Source organism: Ceratotherium simum, chromosome 1 (genome assembly GCF_057802395.1).
Source record: "Ceratotherium simum simum isolate JZ-2026a chromosome 1, ASM5780239v1, whole genome shotgun sequence".
NCBI classification, from domain to species: domain Eukaryota; kingdom Metazoa; phylum Chordata; class Mammalia; order Perissodactyla; family Rhinocerotidae; genus Ceratotherium; species Ceratotherium simum.
The window spans coordinates 760,903-778,565 of NC_141900.1; the positions used below are offsets into that span (position 1 = coordinate 760,903).

A 17,663-nucleotide genomic window follows, 5' to 3' on the forward strand; every position below is an offset into this window, starting at 1 on the left:
AAGTAAAATGGGTTGGAATTACAGCATGTCAGCATTGAGAGAGAGTGTCGGGGTCATCTAAGTTTATCTGGGTTCCTCTGCCCCGCCTGCCCCTCCCCCCATCAAGGTGCAGAAACCAAGGCACTTAGAGACCATGTGCCCCAGCCTTGGTCACATGGCTAGTGGGTGTCATGTCTAGAATTCTGGTCTCTTGAGTCACAGGCAGGCTCTTTATCCCCCAGAGAAATAGCCTGTCTATGTGCACTTGAGTACATCATGTTTTGGGGTCAAAGGTCAAACTCCAACACTGTGTAGTAGACCTGCTGCAGTAGATATGGGGGAAGGAGAAGCCTACTTTAAATTGCTTTAAGCCGGTTATTTATGCAAAAGTAATGGCTTTTTTCTTTAACTTTCTAGTGAACTACTGCAGCCTGAGCTGTCGTTTGTCATTATGCAGTAATTCAGGAACTAACTCAAGAGTCTTCTTCCTTTGTTTTTTTAAGTGGCTGCTCCTAGAGAGTCATACCATATATTTCTGGATGGGAAGGCTTGTTAATTAACCCTAATTTAATTTATAAATTTGATGCAATTGTAGTCCCAGGGGAATTTTTTTTTAACTTGACAGAGATGTTCTAAAGATTAATCTGGAAGTCTGAGCAAGCAAGAATTAATAAGAACAAGTTAACGAGAAAACTTGAACTACCAGATACCAGCATACAGTCATGTGCCGCATAATGGCATTTCGGTCAACGATGGACCACATGTATGATGATGGTCCCATAAGATTAGTACCGTATAGCCTAGGTGTGTAGTAGGCTGTACCATCTAGGTTGTGTAAGTACACTCTGTGTTGGTTGCACAATGACCAAATTGCCTAATGATGCGTTTATCAGAACGTGTACCTGTCATTAAGCAACGTATGACTGTATTGTAAAGCCACAGTCATGCAAACAATATATTATAGGCATGAGAATAGAAATTGATGATGCAGCAGAGATAGTGAAAAAAAGAATCACCATATTCATAAGAATTTAAGTATGAGTCATTGAGGGAAAGGATGGAATAGTCAATAAATGATGTGGGAACAACTCAACTATTTGGGGAGAAGTAGTCAGGGTCTTAGCTCATGCCATATACCAAAATACAATTTAGGTTGATTAAAAAACAAAAATGTAAATAAAAAAAGTCAAAAACCTAAAAACAAAACAAAAATGTCTCTATAAATCTTTCTAAACATAACACTAAAAGTCAGAAACTTAAAGCCTTTTAGCATTTGACCATTTAAATATTAAACCTTTGAAATAAAACAAACTTAAATCTTTTTTTAATAGGATTAGGTCTTAGATCTTTTAGAATTTATTAAAATATGGAATAAAGTTCTCCCTGGGTTCTGTTCAAACTCTAACTGGTCTTGGCAGGACAGTGCAGAAGAAGGGAGAGATGTGTGATGAGGGCAGGGAGGGTGTTGAAAGGTGGAGCCAGATCTCCCCTGGCCTGGAGTTGCTGCCTCTCCTGACAGTGCCATTTTATTATAAGGGAGTTGAAAGCTATAAGGGAGTTGAAAGCTTCATGGGAAGGATCTGGCCATGATACCCCAGTTGAATGTGCTTTATAAATGACAATGCAATTCATCCTAGGTAGTAGACTGCTGATGCCTAATGCAGTAGGATTTCTAGGTGGGATTCTTTCTCAGGCATGTGCATCTCTCCAAATTGTTTTTTATTTTCTTTTATTTTGTCTTCCCCAGATTCTGTGGGAAAGCAGTAAAGTTTGTAAATAATGTTCTGTAGACTATTTTTATAGGAAAGCTTTCCTGGAAGTGCTCATTAGAAAGGGAAAGAAACCAGTAGTAATGTTTCTACAAGGGGACTCAAGGCAATTGAATGATTTCTCTTGAGTCTGGTTTAGGGGCTGGAGACAGAAATAGGAAGCAGTAGAATTGCTAGGTCAGAAGTCCTGTACATTTGGAATTTTAATAGGTGTTTCTAAACCGTCCTCCCTAGAGATGATACCCATATGTAGTTCTGTAATAATGTCAGCGAGTATTCTTCCCCACGCTTTGACCAACACACTGTGGCAAGCATTTGGATCTCTGTCAGTCTGATGGAGCATCTACGTGAAATCATAATTTGCATTATGTGATCATGACTGAGGTTGAGCATTGATCCATCTGTTTTAAGAGTCCCCTGGATTTCCTTTTCTGGGAATCAGAGAGCATTTTAGAGCTGAAACACAACTTAGAGATGAGGTCCAACCCTTCAGCCTACAGATGAGGAGCCTGTTTGACCACGATCACTTGGCTAGTCCATGACTAAAGCAGGACCAAACAGCAGGTCTCCTATTTATCTGCAAGCTCTCCCGGTGAGTGTAAGACAGGACCTGGTCTCTGGGGCAATCTGGGCTTGGCTCTAGAAATGGAAAGTCTGAAAATTACAGTGCCATGCCACAGCGCCTTGACTGTGAGGCCAAGTGCTTTACCCACCCTGAACTTCAGCTAGCTCCTCTGTAGAATGGAGTGAATATTAGCTTTAGCCAAGGTTTCAAGCATTAGGGTTTGTGTATACAAAGTAGCAGACACAAGCGGGCTCACAGCTGTTCTCCTCCTCCTCGTATTTGTGCGTTTTGTTATCTGACTTCCCCATTCACATGTGAGCTCCAGGGGAGACTTAAACCAAAGTTGTTAAAAATATAAGTAAAGCACAGTAGAGCGCTGGAGAGAGCATCTGTGTAGGGAAGGGCATGGTCTCTGGAGAGCCCCTGTGGTCCAGACTGTCACCCAGCCTGCATCCTTGACTGAGTTCTGGCTTTTTCCCCTGGCTTCGCTTATCCTTCTGAGATGTTTCATGTGTAAGACATCACACCCATACTACTCAGATACTTTCTGAGTAGAAAGCTTACCCACTTTGTCACTCTCTGCTTTTTAGGGTTTGTCTTCTAGCAATTTCCCTTTTTCATATTATCCAAGAAACACGAAAAGACTCCAGATTGCAAAAGGAAAGACAGCATGTGTGCTGGCAGGTTGGGTCATGAGACCCACTCTCAAAGCAGGAAAGAGAAGTGGAAAGAGAGAAAGGAGGAGAATTACTGGAAACGTTATTTTCGGCACAGAGACCAGATGATCATCCCAGGCGTTCTTAGGACTGCCAGGAGTGGAGGTTTTCTTTACTGGGTGTTATTATTTCAGTGTTATTATTCATGATTATGTATTACTTACGGTTACTTCCTATATTTTGAAAGAGAATGAGATCAAACGCAGGGCTGGGTCCGAGGTCGGGGGCTGCCACAGCCTTCCCTTCCCAGCGGCCATGGAGGGCCCTCCTTCCTCTCCCGAGCTTGGAGCAGTCATTTGCATTGGCTTCCTGGACATCCCACCCAGGTGGAAGGGCTGGAGGGGCATCTTTAGTCCTTTCCTCGTCTCCTCTGGTTACCTACTCACCCTGCCATTGCCTGCCCAGGTCTTAGTTACATCAAGTGGCAATTCTAACAGCTCTGAAAAATGAACAAGGAAGTTTATTCTTGTGGGCCTCTGTGTTCTACTCTCAATTCTAGTGTTTCTCCAAGTGTGGCTCTCTGACCCTCTGGACACGATCTGCTGGATGCCTGCTGAAAATGCAGATGCTTAGCCTCTCCTCGCCTGTAGACTTCCTGAATTAGAATCCCTGGGGTGGAACCCAGAAATACGCATTTTCTTTTTTTTGTTTGTTTTTTTTGTTTGTTTGTTTTGTGAGGAAGATCAACCCTGTGCTAACATCTGCCAATACTCCTCTTTTTTTGCTGAGGAAGACGGGCCCTGAGCTAACATCCGTGCCCATCTTCCTCCACTTTATGTGGGACGCCGCCACAGCGTGGCTTGACAAGCGATGCATCAGTGCACACCCGGGATCCGAACCCGGGCCGCCAGCAGCAGAGCGCGCGGACTTAACCGCTATGCCACAGGGCCGGCCCGAAATACGCATTTTCAACAAGCAGTCCCAGGAGTACATTCCAGTTGGGAACCACTGTTAGTCCACACTAGTACCTTATTTCTTTTCCTTCTCTCTCCTGTTTCCCCTTTTCTTTTCTTTTCTCATTCCTCCTGACTCATGCTCACCTGTTTGCTCCCTCCTTCCTCCTTCTTAATGCTGAGGGTTCAGACTAGCCTGTTGAACTGTTCTTTTAATATAATAACATTTAAGTCCTCTTAAACTCATCTAGGAGGGAAAAAAAGAAGTATATATTTCTTACTGCCTTGCTTGTCCCCATAAAAGACAGACAGATACAAAGCTATCCTCTCTGAGCACCAACTTTGGGAAGTGCATCATTCTTTTAAGTACACGGAGGCATCATGTTTACGACTACTCTTCCAGTATAGGAGATGGACCTTGGGGCTTAGAAATGTCCTTCTTTAGAGAAACATTACTGGCGTGCCATCCCAGGGGAGCCAGCCATCACCAGTCTCAGAATCAAGACACTGGCCTGGGTACCCTTACTGGACGGCACAAGGTCTGGCACGGTGAAGGCATTTGGGGAAAATGGGGCCAATGGGACAAAGTAGTGGGGGAGAAAGTGGGGTGGCAAAGGGGAGGATCTACATGGAGTTTGGAGTAGGTGCCTCCAGAGTCCTGAACCTCTGCTTTTGTCTTCACAGCTGCTGGAGGAAGAAACCAAGATGAGTGCAGAGGTGAGTTCTTTAAAAGGACCAGTTTAAAGAATGCTTTTCTTGCAGTGTCCCTCATTTCTCCTTCACAGAGCGTCTTCTTTCCCTACAGAGCTTTCAGAACCATCGGCACAAACCTGAAAACATTTCCCCTCCAACCTGCCATGTGCATGTGGCTTAGGTGATAGGGGAAAACTAGGCCCCTCTGAGTTCTTATCTGTGTCTGTCCAGCTTCACTTAGACTAGAATTTATCTGCTACAGTTAATCTTGGAACAACCCTCAAGGACTAGGGGTGGAGCGAGCAGCAAGGTGTGGGGGGTGCTGGGCCCAGAGCCCTGCTGTGTGTTATTCTGGGGACACTTAGTTCTGCTTACTAGGACCTTTCTCTGCATTTTCTCCTTGGTGCTCTCACTTCCACTGCACTTGTTCTTTGATCCAATGAGATGTCTAGTCTCTTTGTCCTTTTGTTTTTTCTGACTTACAGCCCCTTCCTGCTTTCACTCCCTTCCAAGTCCAGCCTCGACCCTGGAGTCCATCTCCTCAACTGCTGTTGTGCTGATGCCCCAACTCCTTTTCCTCTTGCCCTGTTGATCCAACATGGCAGACTCAGAGGCTGTCCCCACAGGGTGGTGGTCTTGGGTGAGTGGCACAGCTTCGTGCTCTGTACAGCTGACAAATGTTTCAAAAACCTCATATGGGCACTCAGCACTGCCTGCCAGGCCCTCTCCGTAGCCCTGGGCAACTCTTTCTCCTTCCCCTGAACAGCCAGGTGCGGTCTTCATCACTTCTCCCAGCTTCCTCCTCACTCTTAGCATCTGGATCACCTTTTATTTTACAGAGAAAAACTGGAATCATCAGACATCATTTGTCTCAATTCGTCCCTCCCTATTTGTCTGTTCCTCTCGTCACAGTGGAAGGGATGTTTATTTGTGAGAGAGCTACAGGCTACGAGTATAGGAAAACCCAACATAATATGGTTTTTATCCTGGAATTCTAAATGGAGGGCAGGCTTCAGGGCTGGTTGATCCAGTGGCTCAGCAGTCTCATCAAGAATCCAGGATCTTGTCATTACTCTGCTCTTCATCCAAGTGTTGGCTTCATCCTAGAGGTAGTTCGCCTCTGGTTATAGGATGGCTGCCAGCAGCAGTTGGGGCTACATGCTTCCTCATTCAGTTTGAGCAGGAGAAAGAGATGGCTTCCTGCTGTTCTCCCAGAAGAGTGGGAACCTCTTTTCTTGAAGCCTCACAGAATGCCTCCTTAGGTCTTATTGACCGGAATCAGGTCACATGCCCATTCCTGGACCAGTTACTGTGTCAGAGGAGTCAGGATTTTGCCACTTGGCTTAGACTAATGAGGCCCAGCCTGGAGCTGCTTCCTCCCCTACCCCTGGCTGGATACAGGAAGAGAGGGGTATGGACGTGGGGAAAGAACCCATCGCATCCAGTACAAGACGTTTCTGGTAAAAGTGTTTCTCTCTCTATGCTCTGAGTTGCAGACTCTGCTGCCTCTTCAGGCCGTGCACTGCCTCCCTAATTGTCTCCTTTACCTGCTGCATTGTAGACCTCACTTCCACCAGCTCTTTCTCACAATACTCAAAATGCTTTAGTGTTTACTTTCTTCAGAACAAAACAACACATGACATCTTGTCAGAGTACTGTAATCCTATTTCTCTCATCCCCTTCAGAGGGATGCTTGTTGAAAGAGATGTCTGCAAGTAATTTCTCCATTTTCTCCTCTCTCTGAATCATTCTCAACCTGCTGCAGTCTGGCTTCTTTCCCTAACATTATATTGGAAATTCATCTTAAATAATAATGTTTAAAAAATTTATTTTTGTATTAATGTAAATGTACATACATAGTATAAAACTCAAGAGCTACAAAATGGTAAACAGTCAAAAGTAGGTCTGGCTTCTGTTAACCACTTTCTGGTGCCTCTGGCCCCTTATCTGAAGGCCCCCATGACTCACTCTAGTTCTCAGGGCCTTGGACCTTCTGAAGAAAGAGTAGAACCTTTGCATTAATATTAAGCTTATAACCTGGCCCAATAACAGTTCCATTAATCATAAGTTACCCCTTCTGCCTATAATTTTGATCTTTCCTTCTTTTATGGATTTTTCCTTTCAACCTTTAAAAAACATTCCCAGACCCAGAGTCCACTCTCGCTGTTCCCCCTTCTCTGCCTTCACCACCTGTCATTTGTTGTCTGACCACCTTCTCACTCCCCTTTTGTTTCTGATCCCACTGCAGTCTGACTTGGTTTTCACTGTTCCACTAAAAACTTCTCAGATGAAGGTCACCAGTGGCCTCCATATTGCCAGATTTGGTGGAAACATTTTCCTTGAAGCATTTGACATTATTGACCATGTTCTTAAAATGTCCCCATGACACCCCAGGGTTTCTGCCTGTTTCTCTGGTGATTTCTTCTCAGACTCCTTCTTAGGCTCCTCTTCTCCCTGCTCCTTAAAAGTTTGTTTCCCAGGGCACTTCTTGCCCCTCCCCACTGTCCTGGGGAGCTCATGTGATCCCACAGCTTTTATTATCAGTTGAATGTTTAGGAATGTCCCAGATGGTTCTGTTCAACTCAGATCCATACATCCAGAGGCCTGGACTACTCGTCTTCATTTAGAGGTTCCACAGGCACCCCAGGTCATTGTAACCCAAGCCAGACTTGCTGTTTTTTACCTGCCCCAAATATGCCTCTGCTTGTGGGGACCCCTCAGGGAATGGTACCCCTGCCGTCTATTCACCTGGCCCAGAAGCCTGACGTCCCTCTCCCTCCTTCCCTACACTCCATGCTGTAAATCTTGTTATTTCCTTGCTTTAATCAGTCACCAAAATTCATGCAACAGCACACTGTGCCAGACTCTAGACTTGGCTTTATGGCTCTAATGGTAAAAAACATAGGTATGGAACTTGTACTTATGGAACTCACTGATAAGTGAGACCATAATATCTTTCCAATCTGTCTGTGTATTTCTTTACTTTCTGCTTCCTCATCACTTGCTCTCTTTCCTAATTCTGCACTGACTCTCCTGCACTTTACTTACCCTCCTCTAGGTCATTGTCTTTCCCTTTTAGGGGCAGAGGAGGAGACCTCAGAGGGTACTCAGCCTGGTTCATGACATGTTGTCTTGGTTGGTCTGGGCAAGGCCCCTCTCTTGTATTTATTTTCTTATTCTTTTTTGTCTCCATCGCCATTCTCACCCTTCCAGAGACAGCAGCTCTCATGTACTAAATGTTTACCTTTTTGTTTGCATTATTCATGAAAATATGTTATTGTTTTTATACAGATACCTTTTACATTTACATACAGTAAAATTGACTTTTTTTTCGGTGTACAGTTCTGTGATTAAAGCATGTGCATCAGTTTGGGGAACCATCACCACAATCAGGATTCAGACCCTCATTCCAAAACATTCCCTTCTGTTGCCCCTTTGTTGTCACACCTCTCCCACCCCGAACCCCTGGCAACCATTGTGTGCTATGCTTTTAATTTAAATAATTGTATTGCGTTACAATGTATACCTTGTTCTCTTATTTTGTCCGCTCAGCACTATGTTTTCAAGATACAACATACAGTTAATCTGCTGCATGGTCCCCTGTGATGTGCATCCATTTAATCCCAACGAATCACCTGTGAGCAGGATGCTGTTATTACCTCTGTTTTGTAGATGAGGAAAATGAGGGTTAAGTAAATTGCTCTAAGCCACAGGGTATTAGGGACAGAACTGGGATTCAAGCCCTGATGTTTCTGGCTCCATGAATGCTTTTCTTATCTATATTCAGCTAATCCTATCCATCCAGTTCAAATGTCATTCTGCTGCATGAAAAGTTTCTCAGAGCTGTCTCTCTGGAAGTGATACCTCCCTCTTGTGAATTCCTATTGCCCTTTATTCATCTCTTTTTCCCCACCTTCCCTCCTTTGACTTCGAGTATAGCTATCTGTGAGCCTCGTTCATCTTAGTGTCGCCATGGCCTCTGGCATCCTCGCTAGATAGGCTGATTCAGAGACCGTTTAGTAATCTTGTAATGCAATCCAGAGCAGGGGTGGGTCACTGCAAACGTAGAGGAAGGATGTCACAGGACAGAAATTCTTCAAGGAAAGCTTTCTGTGGCTCAGGCTGGCTGGGGGGAAATGTGGAGAAAGATCATCAGCTGCAACCAGCCCTTTGATCTCAGGGTGTTTGTTGAATGCATTTCAAGTTGGGTGCCTGTTAGAATTTGTGGAGCCACTGGCCTTTGCCCCGAAGTTCAGAGCACAGCCAGTCAGGTGAGACAAACAGTGGGAGTCTAGCACAGAACATGACCATCCAGGTCAGGGGCAGACAGCCCGGGCGAAAATGCCCGGTTCGCATTTCTTCTTGGGACTGGAGCTTGGAGGAGAGGATGGCTCACAGCTCAAGATATTGGAGTCTTCAGCATGAAGGTGGTCATGGAAACCTTGAGAATGAGGGACTATGGGAAAGAGAAAAGAGCAAAGGGACGAGGATCAAGCATTGGGACATATGCACATCTAGGGGGCAGGATGAAGAAGGAAAGTGGTGAGTGTGAAAAGAAAACCTCAGCCTGAGGTGAGAGAAGACAAGACAGGAGTGGATTTAAGGAAGGTCCAGTTAAGTTTCAAACATGTCTGAGGTCCAGGAGAATGCAGCTGAGGAAAAGCCCTTGAATTTGGCAGTGAGGTCTTAGGTGGCCTTTGGTAAAGCAGAGAGGTGCAGTAGTGAGAACCAGATTACAGCTAGGCAGGAAAGGGTGAGTGGAGGCAGCATTCGTAGCCTGAGGTGTGAGGAGTCGGATGATTTGGGGGCACTGGACAGGGCATGGTCAGGAGCAAAGGGGGCGAGAGGTGGGGCAGCAGAGGATGCGGGACACTGTAGAGGGAGCTCCAGGAAGGAGGATTGGAGTAAGCCCAAGGCTTGGCACACGGTAGAGTTCTCCTCTGCTCTGAGCATCCCTCAAATATTTATATCTATTTTAAGTATTTGTATTTTGGATAACCAGTATATTCACATGATTCAACATTTTAAAGGATTTAGGAAAAAAAAGATTTACCCTGAGAAGTCTTCTTTCCTCCCAGCTACTCTGTTGTTCATGCTTCCAGGTAACCAGTGTTACTGATTTCTTGGCTGTCCTTTCAGAGAGATTCTAAACATATATGACAAATATTTTTTCCTTTAGCTGCCCCTCTCCTTTTTTTGCACATAGTGTAGCATACAACTTACACTGGTCTGTATTTTGCTTTTCTCACCTAATAATATATCTTGGAGATCAGTCCTTTTCAATACATAAAGAACTTCCTTGTTCTTTTTGGTAGCTGTGTAATATTCCATTTTAGGGGTATACCATAACTGCCTGCTATTAACAATGTATACGTTATTTTCAGTCTTTTGCTGTTACAGGCAGGGCTGCAGTAAACCTTAGCATTTCACTTGTGTAGCCCTTTAGGATACCTTCTTAGAAATGGATTTACCAAAGCAAAGAGGATTTGCATGATAAATATTTCCAAGTTGCTTTCCACAGAGGTTGCCTACTTTTCTCTCTGTCTTGCAACGTATGAATATGTCTGTTTTCCCACGCCAACCAATGTGTTGTCAACTTTTTGATCCTTGTAAACAATGGGTGAAAAACATGAGGTTGTTTCTCCTGACTGTTCAGAGTCTCCTTTTCCCTCCCAGAGTGATGTTCCAGCACCTGCCCTCGTGCCTCACACCTTGAAGTTCTTCTGCAATGATTTTACATTTTCTTCTACCCTCTTCATCTCAAAACAATTTTTTCTAAGTTGGCAGAGCATGTTCTCTTAATCCTAACTTTCTCTGGATTTCCTTATCACATCTAGAGCTCCAGACACCAGCTTCTCTGAGTCTCAGAGGGAGAGCAAGCTTAATCTGTGACTGTGATTTGGTCCTAAATTAGTTTTTGAGTCACTCTGCTGTCCCTTGTATGTGTCCTTTTTCTGCTATCTTGAAACTGCTCCTGTTCCTTTGTACCTTTACAGGGCTGTAGGTATCGTGGCATCTTACCGAAGGTTCAAGACAGCAGAGCACGGCAAACAACTGAAAGTGGAATTTTAGACATCTCGATTTTTAGAAATCTCGAAGTCCATTGCCCACCCCTCCACGGGGCATGTCTCACTGTCTCCTTTCTCTGCATACTTCAGCCTCCTCGTAATCGGTGTGCACTTTCCCCTTTCTGCTCTTCTTCATTCCTCTTTCCTCTGCTTTCTGCTAGTTTCCACCCCCAAAGTTTTTGCCACCACTGCGGAGCGGTTTAGCCATCTCTTTGATCTATTTAATCTCGTTATATTTTGGGATTTTCCAGTTATCTTTCTGTTATTGGTTAATTCCATTGTGGTCTCAGAGAAGACATTGTATAATTTCTGTTCTTTTAAATTTAAAGTATATTTTATGGCTCAGGATGTGGTGTGAATGTTCCATGTGAGCTTGAGAAGAATGCGTGTTCTGCTGTTGTTGGATGAAGTAGTCTATAGATGTCAGTTACATCCAGTTAACTGATGGTGTTGTTGAGTTCAACTGTGTCCTTACTGATTTTCTGCCTGCTGGATCTGTCCATTTCTGATGGAGGGGTTGAAGTCACCAGCTATGATATGCAGTTCTGTTGGGTTTTTGCCTCACGTAGTATAATGCTCTGTTGTTAGGTGTGTACATGTTAAGGATTATGTAATGCCTTCCCTGAAATTGATAGAGCTACTCCTGTTTTCTTTTGATTAGTGGTAGCTTGGTACATTTATCTCCATCCGTTTACTTTTAATCTATATGTGTCGTTATGTTTAAAGTGGGTTTTTTGTAGACAACATATAGTTGGGTCTTGTTTTTTGATCCATTCTGACAATCTCTCTTTTAATTGATGCGTTTAGACTGTTAACGTTCAAAGTGATTATTGATATAGTTGGAATAATATTTGTTACTATTTTCTATTTGTTGCCCTTGTTCTTTGTTCCTGTTTTTGTCTTCCACTCTTTTTCTGCCATTTGTGGGTTTTGTTTGTTTGGTTTTTGGTGAAGAAGATTGGCCCTGAGCTAAGGTCCATTTCCAGTCCTCCTCTTTTTGCTGAGGAAGATTAGCCCTGAGCTAACGTCTGTGCCCATCTTCGTCTATTTTTATGTATGGGACGCCGCCACAGCATGAGCGTGTGTCTCATTGTGCACTTGATGAGCAGTGCATAGGTCCACGCCTGGGGTCCGAACCCGAGAACCCAGGGCCACCGAAGCAGAGCATGCAAGGTTAACCATTACACCACTGGGCTGGACCCCACCGTTTGTGATTTTAATTGAGCATTGTATATGATTCCATTTTCTCTCTTTTCTTAGCATATTGGTTTTGTTTTGTTTTTTTTACTTTTTTTAGTGGTTGCCCTAGAGTTTGCAATATACATTTATAGCTAATCCAAGTCCACTTTCAAATAACAACTATACCACTTCACAGGTAGTATGAGTACCATAAAATAACAAAATAATCCTATTCCTTCCTCTTGTCCTTTGTATCATCGCTGTCATTTATTTCACTTATAAGCATACATAAGCATATAAATACATACATAAGATATATACATAATATTGCATAATTGAGTACTTTGCTGTTATTATTTTGAACAAATTGTTATCTGTTAGATCAATTAAGTGTAAGAAAAGTAAAGTTTTTATGTTACCCTCACTCAATCCTTCCTTGACGCTCCTCCTTCCTTTATATAGATCTGATTTCCTGACCTATATTATTTTCCTTCTCTCTAAAGAAATTATTTTAACATTTCTTGCAGGGCATGTCTCCTGGCAACAAATTCTCTCAGGTTTTTGTTTGTCTGAGAACTCTAGTTCTCCTTCACTTTTGAAGGATAAGTTCGCAGGGTGTAGAATTCTAGGTTGGCAGTTTTTTTCTCTCAACACTTTAAATCTGTCAACTTAGAAAAAAGAGGCAACTGCAAAACAAAAAAAGAGCGTTTGTTTGGGGGGTCTTAGAATTGCAATTCAGGGAACACAGGCTTCAGCAGCAGCCAGGCAAGTGTCCCCCTGAGGAGTGAAGGTTAGGAGTTTTTATCAGCAAAAAGGAGAGCCCAGAGCATTTACTCAGTTGTTTGTTAGGGAGGGTCAATTTATGTCACAGTTTATTGGTTACTCAAGGACATCTTGTTGCTTGCAGAAAAAGTATATTTTTGCACAGTCCTTCAGAAAGTCTTTTCTCAGCAAATAACTCCGTTTTGGCAAGTCAGCAAGGTCAGCACAGTTTCATATTTTTAACAAGATGGGGTCCAGGGTACAAAGTGGATTCACTGTTGTCATCAGTTTCACATTTCTCTTCTTGCTTGTGTGGTTTCTGCGGAGAAGTAGGATGTAATTCTTATTTTGGTTCCTCTATAGGTAAGGTGTTTTTTCCTCTGACTTCCTTCAGGATGTTTTCCTTTATCTTTAATTTTCTGTAATTTGAAAAACGTAGGCCTACGTATCGTTGTCTGGGGGCATTTATTCTGCTTGGTGTTCTCTGAACTTCCTGGACCTGTGGTTTGGTGTCTGACATTAATTTGGGGAAATTCTCAGTCATTATCATTTCAAATATTTCTTCTGTTCTTTTCTCTCTTTCTTCTCCTTCTGGCATTCCCATTACATACATTACATCTTTTGTAGTTGTCCCACAGTCCTTGGATATTCTGTTCTGTTTTTTTCGGTCTTTGTTCTCTTTGCTTTTCAGTTTTGGAGGTATCGTCAAGCTCCAAGATTCTTTCCTCAGCTGTGTCCAGTCTACTAATAAGTCCATGAAAGATTTTGTTCATTTCTGTTACATGTTTCTGATCTATAGCATTTCTTTTTGGTTCTTTCTTAGGATTCCATCTCTCTGCTTACATTGCCCATCTGTTCTTGCATGCTGTCTGCTTTATCCGTTAGACCCTTAGCATATTAATCATAGTTGTTTTCAATTCCGAGTCTGGTAATTCCAACATCCCTGCCATGTCTGGTTCTGATGCTTGCTCTGTCTCTTCAAATTCTGTTTTTTTTGCCTTTTGGTATGTCTTGTCATTTTTCTTAATAGGCAGACATGAGGTACTGTGTAAAAGGAACTGCTGTAAATAGGCCATTAGTGATGTGGTGTGCGGTGTAGGAGAGGGGAAGCGTTCTGTAGTCCAGTGATTAGGTCTCCCTCTCTCAGTGAGCCTGTGCCTCTGGATTATGAACTTCACAAGTGTTTTTTTTTTTTTTTGGTTTTTTTCCCCCATCCTTAGGTGGGAGAGGATGGCGAGAGTGGGCTAGAGTTGGGTATTTCCTTTCTCTGAGGTCAGTTAGGCTCTGATAATACTCCAGCAGGTTAGGCTCTAGTTAACTAGTTTCCCCTGAGGGCAGGCCTTGTTAAGAACATTTCTGGCATATTTCACAAGGACTCTTTTCCCTCTCCCCTTGCTGGAAGCAAGAGGGGAAATTTCTCCAATATTTACTGTGGGAACTGGTCAAGCTCCTGGAGGTAAATCTCACAGAATTGAGGGATCCCCTCCCAGCCCCGTGACTGGGTCCCTGGAGTGTTGAACTCTCAGAATTGTCCACACTGAACCCCCAGCAGTTCATCAGTTACGGTTCAGGCTTTCTCACTGCGGCACTGGTTCTTGAGGTGGTTTTCGCTCATGAGTCTTCTTTCCAGTAAGTTGTTATTCTCTGTATTCTCTGTCTCTCCAGTCTTGGGGCAGCACTTTGCCCTGTGTCCTCACCTCTCAAGGATTCTGGAAGAGTTGTTGATTTTTCAGTCTGTTAGGTTTTTACTTATTGTTAGGATGGCTCCTTACGTGTAGAATGAAAAACCAGAAGTCCTCATCTCTTTGAATTGCAGTTTCCTTTCAGAACATGCTGAAGAGGTCTCATGTAAAATGTAGAGAGGCTCAGGAAAAATGGTGTAGCAAGTCCTTTTCCTCAAAAATAAAGCTATTTCCCAGTTGAATAGAAACTCAACTGTTAAGATATCAGTGTTTCCACCCATAGTTTGTCCCTGTGTGTCAGTTTTGCAAGGGAATGTTGTCTAAACCAAACTCGAAAGCACTTCATCATTCAGTCTGACACTGTGTGAACCAGGTTTTATATGCAAGTTTGTATCAACTACCGAAATGGAAAAAAGCAGTTTGGCTTATTACAGATAATGGAGCTGTTTCTTAACCTTGTGGCTCTTTTGAAGCTAGAAGCTTATGTTCCTGGTTGTTATCTGGAATGTAGCAGTTCAATAGTTAATCTTAGAAATGCAGTGACTATTTAACCTAATAAGGAGATTGCTTGTCTCCTTTTCTTGGTTAAAGAACAAACAAATATTTGATCAGGGATGTGTGTTTTGGCTGTACAGATTTCTCTAATGACTATCTTATTGCTTTTTGGTACATGAGACTGTCAAAAAATAAAAATAAAAAACTATCCTTGTCACTCAAAAGGTACTAAGTGGGCTGAATTGCCTGTTGTCACTTGGGCCTTGTGGCCCTCCTTCCCACACTGTCCCGGACTCAGAAGAGACGCCTGGAAATACCCTTCCCAGAGCTCTCTTTTAGGTGTGAAGTGGCCAGTTAGGGGCACTCTCAGGAGTCTTGGAAGACTGAAGACAGAGGGCTGTTCCTCCCAGGGCCCAGCTGCAGTCAGATATGCCAGTCAAGGCTGGTGTGAGCCAAGGCTGGAGACACTTTCCAGACTTCTTGGCTTCCAGGAAACCCCTCAGTAATGCTGGAGAAGCGGGCAGGAGCCAAGTCGTGGAAGGCCTCATATGTTTGGTCAAGAACTTGCACTTGGATGTTTTTCTTTTTTAGTTGGAATCTTAGTCAGTTTGAGCTGCTGTAAGGAACTACCACAGACGGGTGGCTTGTAAACAACAGAAATTTGTTTCTGACAGTTATGGAGTCTGGAAGTCCGAGATCAGGCCGCCAGTGTGGTCGGGTCCTGGTGGAGCCCTCTTCTGGGTTTCAGACAGCTGACTTCTCACTGTGTCCTCACGCAGGCGGAGGGGAGAGAGGAAGCAGGCTCTTGTGACTCTTATGGGACACTAACCCCCTTCGTGAGTGCTCCTACCTCGTGACCTCGTCTAATCCTGATCACCTCCCAAAGGCCCCACCTCCTAATACTGTCATATTGTGGGAAAGGGTTTCAACCTTCAGTTCGTTCAGTGTGAGTTCTGGGGGGACCCAAACATTCAGTCCATAACAGTTGGGAAAATGGTGGCTTTAACAGGGGAGGGAGGGACTTAGTCAGTTCTCCTCTTAAGCACCTGGTCCAGCAGGCGTGTGGACCCCCGTGGGCAGGGTGAGATTAGAAGCCGTGAGACTAGTTGGTTATTTATTACATCGTCAGACAGGAGGCGAGGAAGTCCTGGGCCAAGACGAGAGCAGTAGACACAGGAAGAGGGGCAGGATCAGTGGGAAATGGCGATGACCAGATAGCAGAGGTGAAGCAAAGGTGAGAGTCTATGCTCAGAGACATCCAGGAACCGGGTTTAAGGGATGTGTAGAGATAATTCTTATCAGTTTGTATTATAGTCAGTTGCTGTATAGCTTTAAAAGATTAACTTGATTTTTCCCTCCAGTGCCAGCAGTGTACCTCAATACTCCGTGAACTACCACGGGAGAGTGGGAGTGAAGTTGGCTGGAAAGCCACAGTGAGGAGCCTGAGTAGGTGACAGCTCATGGTTGCCCATTTGCTGTTCTGCCAGCATCTCACTGAGCAGCTGTGGCCTCTGAAGACTCCCAGCTCTATGAGAGTCGCATGTCCACTGGAGGAGGGGTCCAGGGAGGACCGGGTACCAGACCAGGGGCTGGATATGGCTTAAAGAGGAAATATCTCAGGGCTGGCCTGGTGGTGCAAGCAGTTAAGTGCGCGCGCTCCGCTACGGTGGCCCGGGGTTCGCTGGTTCGGATCCCAGGCGTGCACTGACGCACCGCTTGTCAAGCCATGCTGTGGTGGCGTCCCATATAAAGTGGAGGAAGATGAGCAGGGATGTTAGCCCAGGGCCAGTCTTCCTCAGCAAAAAGAGGAGGATTGGCAGATGTTAGCTCAGGGCCGATCTTCCTCACCAAAAAAAAAAAAAGAGGAACTCTCTCGTCATGGGAGAGGTGGCAGTAGAAGTGGAGAGCCAAATGCAAGGAGCCTTTTCCATGGGTGACACAGTCAGGGCCGCTGTAGGAATATGTTTTGGGCGGAGCTGACTTCTCTCCAAGCCGCGTTTCAGGGAGTGTCTCCTCTCACCCTCACATCCTGCGGCTTCCAGTGGGTTCCGGGTTGGCTCCTTTCCTAGCTTGTCGGACCCTGACTGGTTCTGCCGAAACATCTTTGTTTCGCTGTTCTCTGCTGGATACCGGGACGTTTTCATACCCCACTTTGGTCCCTTGTGTTTCAGCCCGAGAGGAAGTTTGGCGTGGTGGTGGTTGGCGTGGGCAGAGCCGGCTTTGTGCGGATAAGGGACCTGCGGAATCCACATGCCTCCTCGGCCTTCCTGAACCTGATTGGCTTCGTGTCCAGGTGCCTCGCATTTGTTTTGTGCCTTGTAGTTCATGGGAAGCCCAGTGTGATGGACTAGGCCTCTGGACACGGAGATTCCCCAGGGTCATTCAGAGAGCTGCTCAGGATCAGCCCCACAAGATCTCAAGTTCAGATGGGTCTGGGAACTGAGGAGTGCTGGGTCTGCAGCTGGGATGTGTAGCGAGTCAGCCTAGAGCGGACTGCAAGGCAAAGCCAGGGAAGATGAACACAGGACCTGACAGTTACAGAAGGGGCGCAGCGAACACATGGTGGCTGGCCTGAGAGAAGGCTCAAAGTGTGCACCAGTTAGTTGTTACATCGGTTATCATAACAGCCATCCATGCAGTGGCCCTGGGCCTTACCAGGCTTACCAACTATTTGACATAGATTCCATTATCAACACCAGTTTACAGGTGAAGAAGCTGAGCCACAGAGAGGTTAAGTAATTTGCCTGAGGTCACACAGCTGGAAAGTCTTAAGAACTGGATTTGAACAAGGTCTATTTGATTCCAAAGACCATCTTTTTTTTTTTTTTTTTTAAAGATTTTATTTATTTATCTTTTCCCCCC

General features: G+C 44.5%; 1 protein-coding gene across 3 annotated transcripts in view; it reads left to right on the plus strand.

Annotated features, from left to right (window-relative positions):
- Nucleotides 1-17,663, plus strand: part of BLVRA (biliverdin reductase A) — a 72,644-nt gene that overhangs the window by 18,588 nt on the left and 36,393 nt on the right. For 2 of the 3 annotated variants that reach the window (XM_087429766.1, XM_087430294.1), the window contains exons 2-3: nt 4,607-4,639; nt 16,973-17,094. In XM_087429766.1, coding sequence (XP_087285892.1) covers nt 4,628-4,639; nt 16,973-17,094 — 134 coding nt within the window. In that variant the 5' untranslated portion in view covers nt 4,607-4,627. Of the gene's footprint in view, nt 1-3,116; nt 3,135-4,606; nt 4,640-16,972; nt 17,095-17,663 lie in introns of those variants that run through there. The other variant, XM_087430791.1, reaches the window with a different exon arrangement.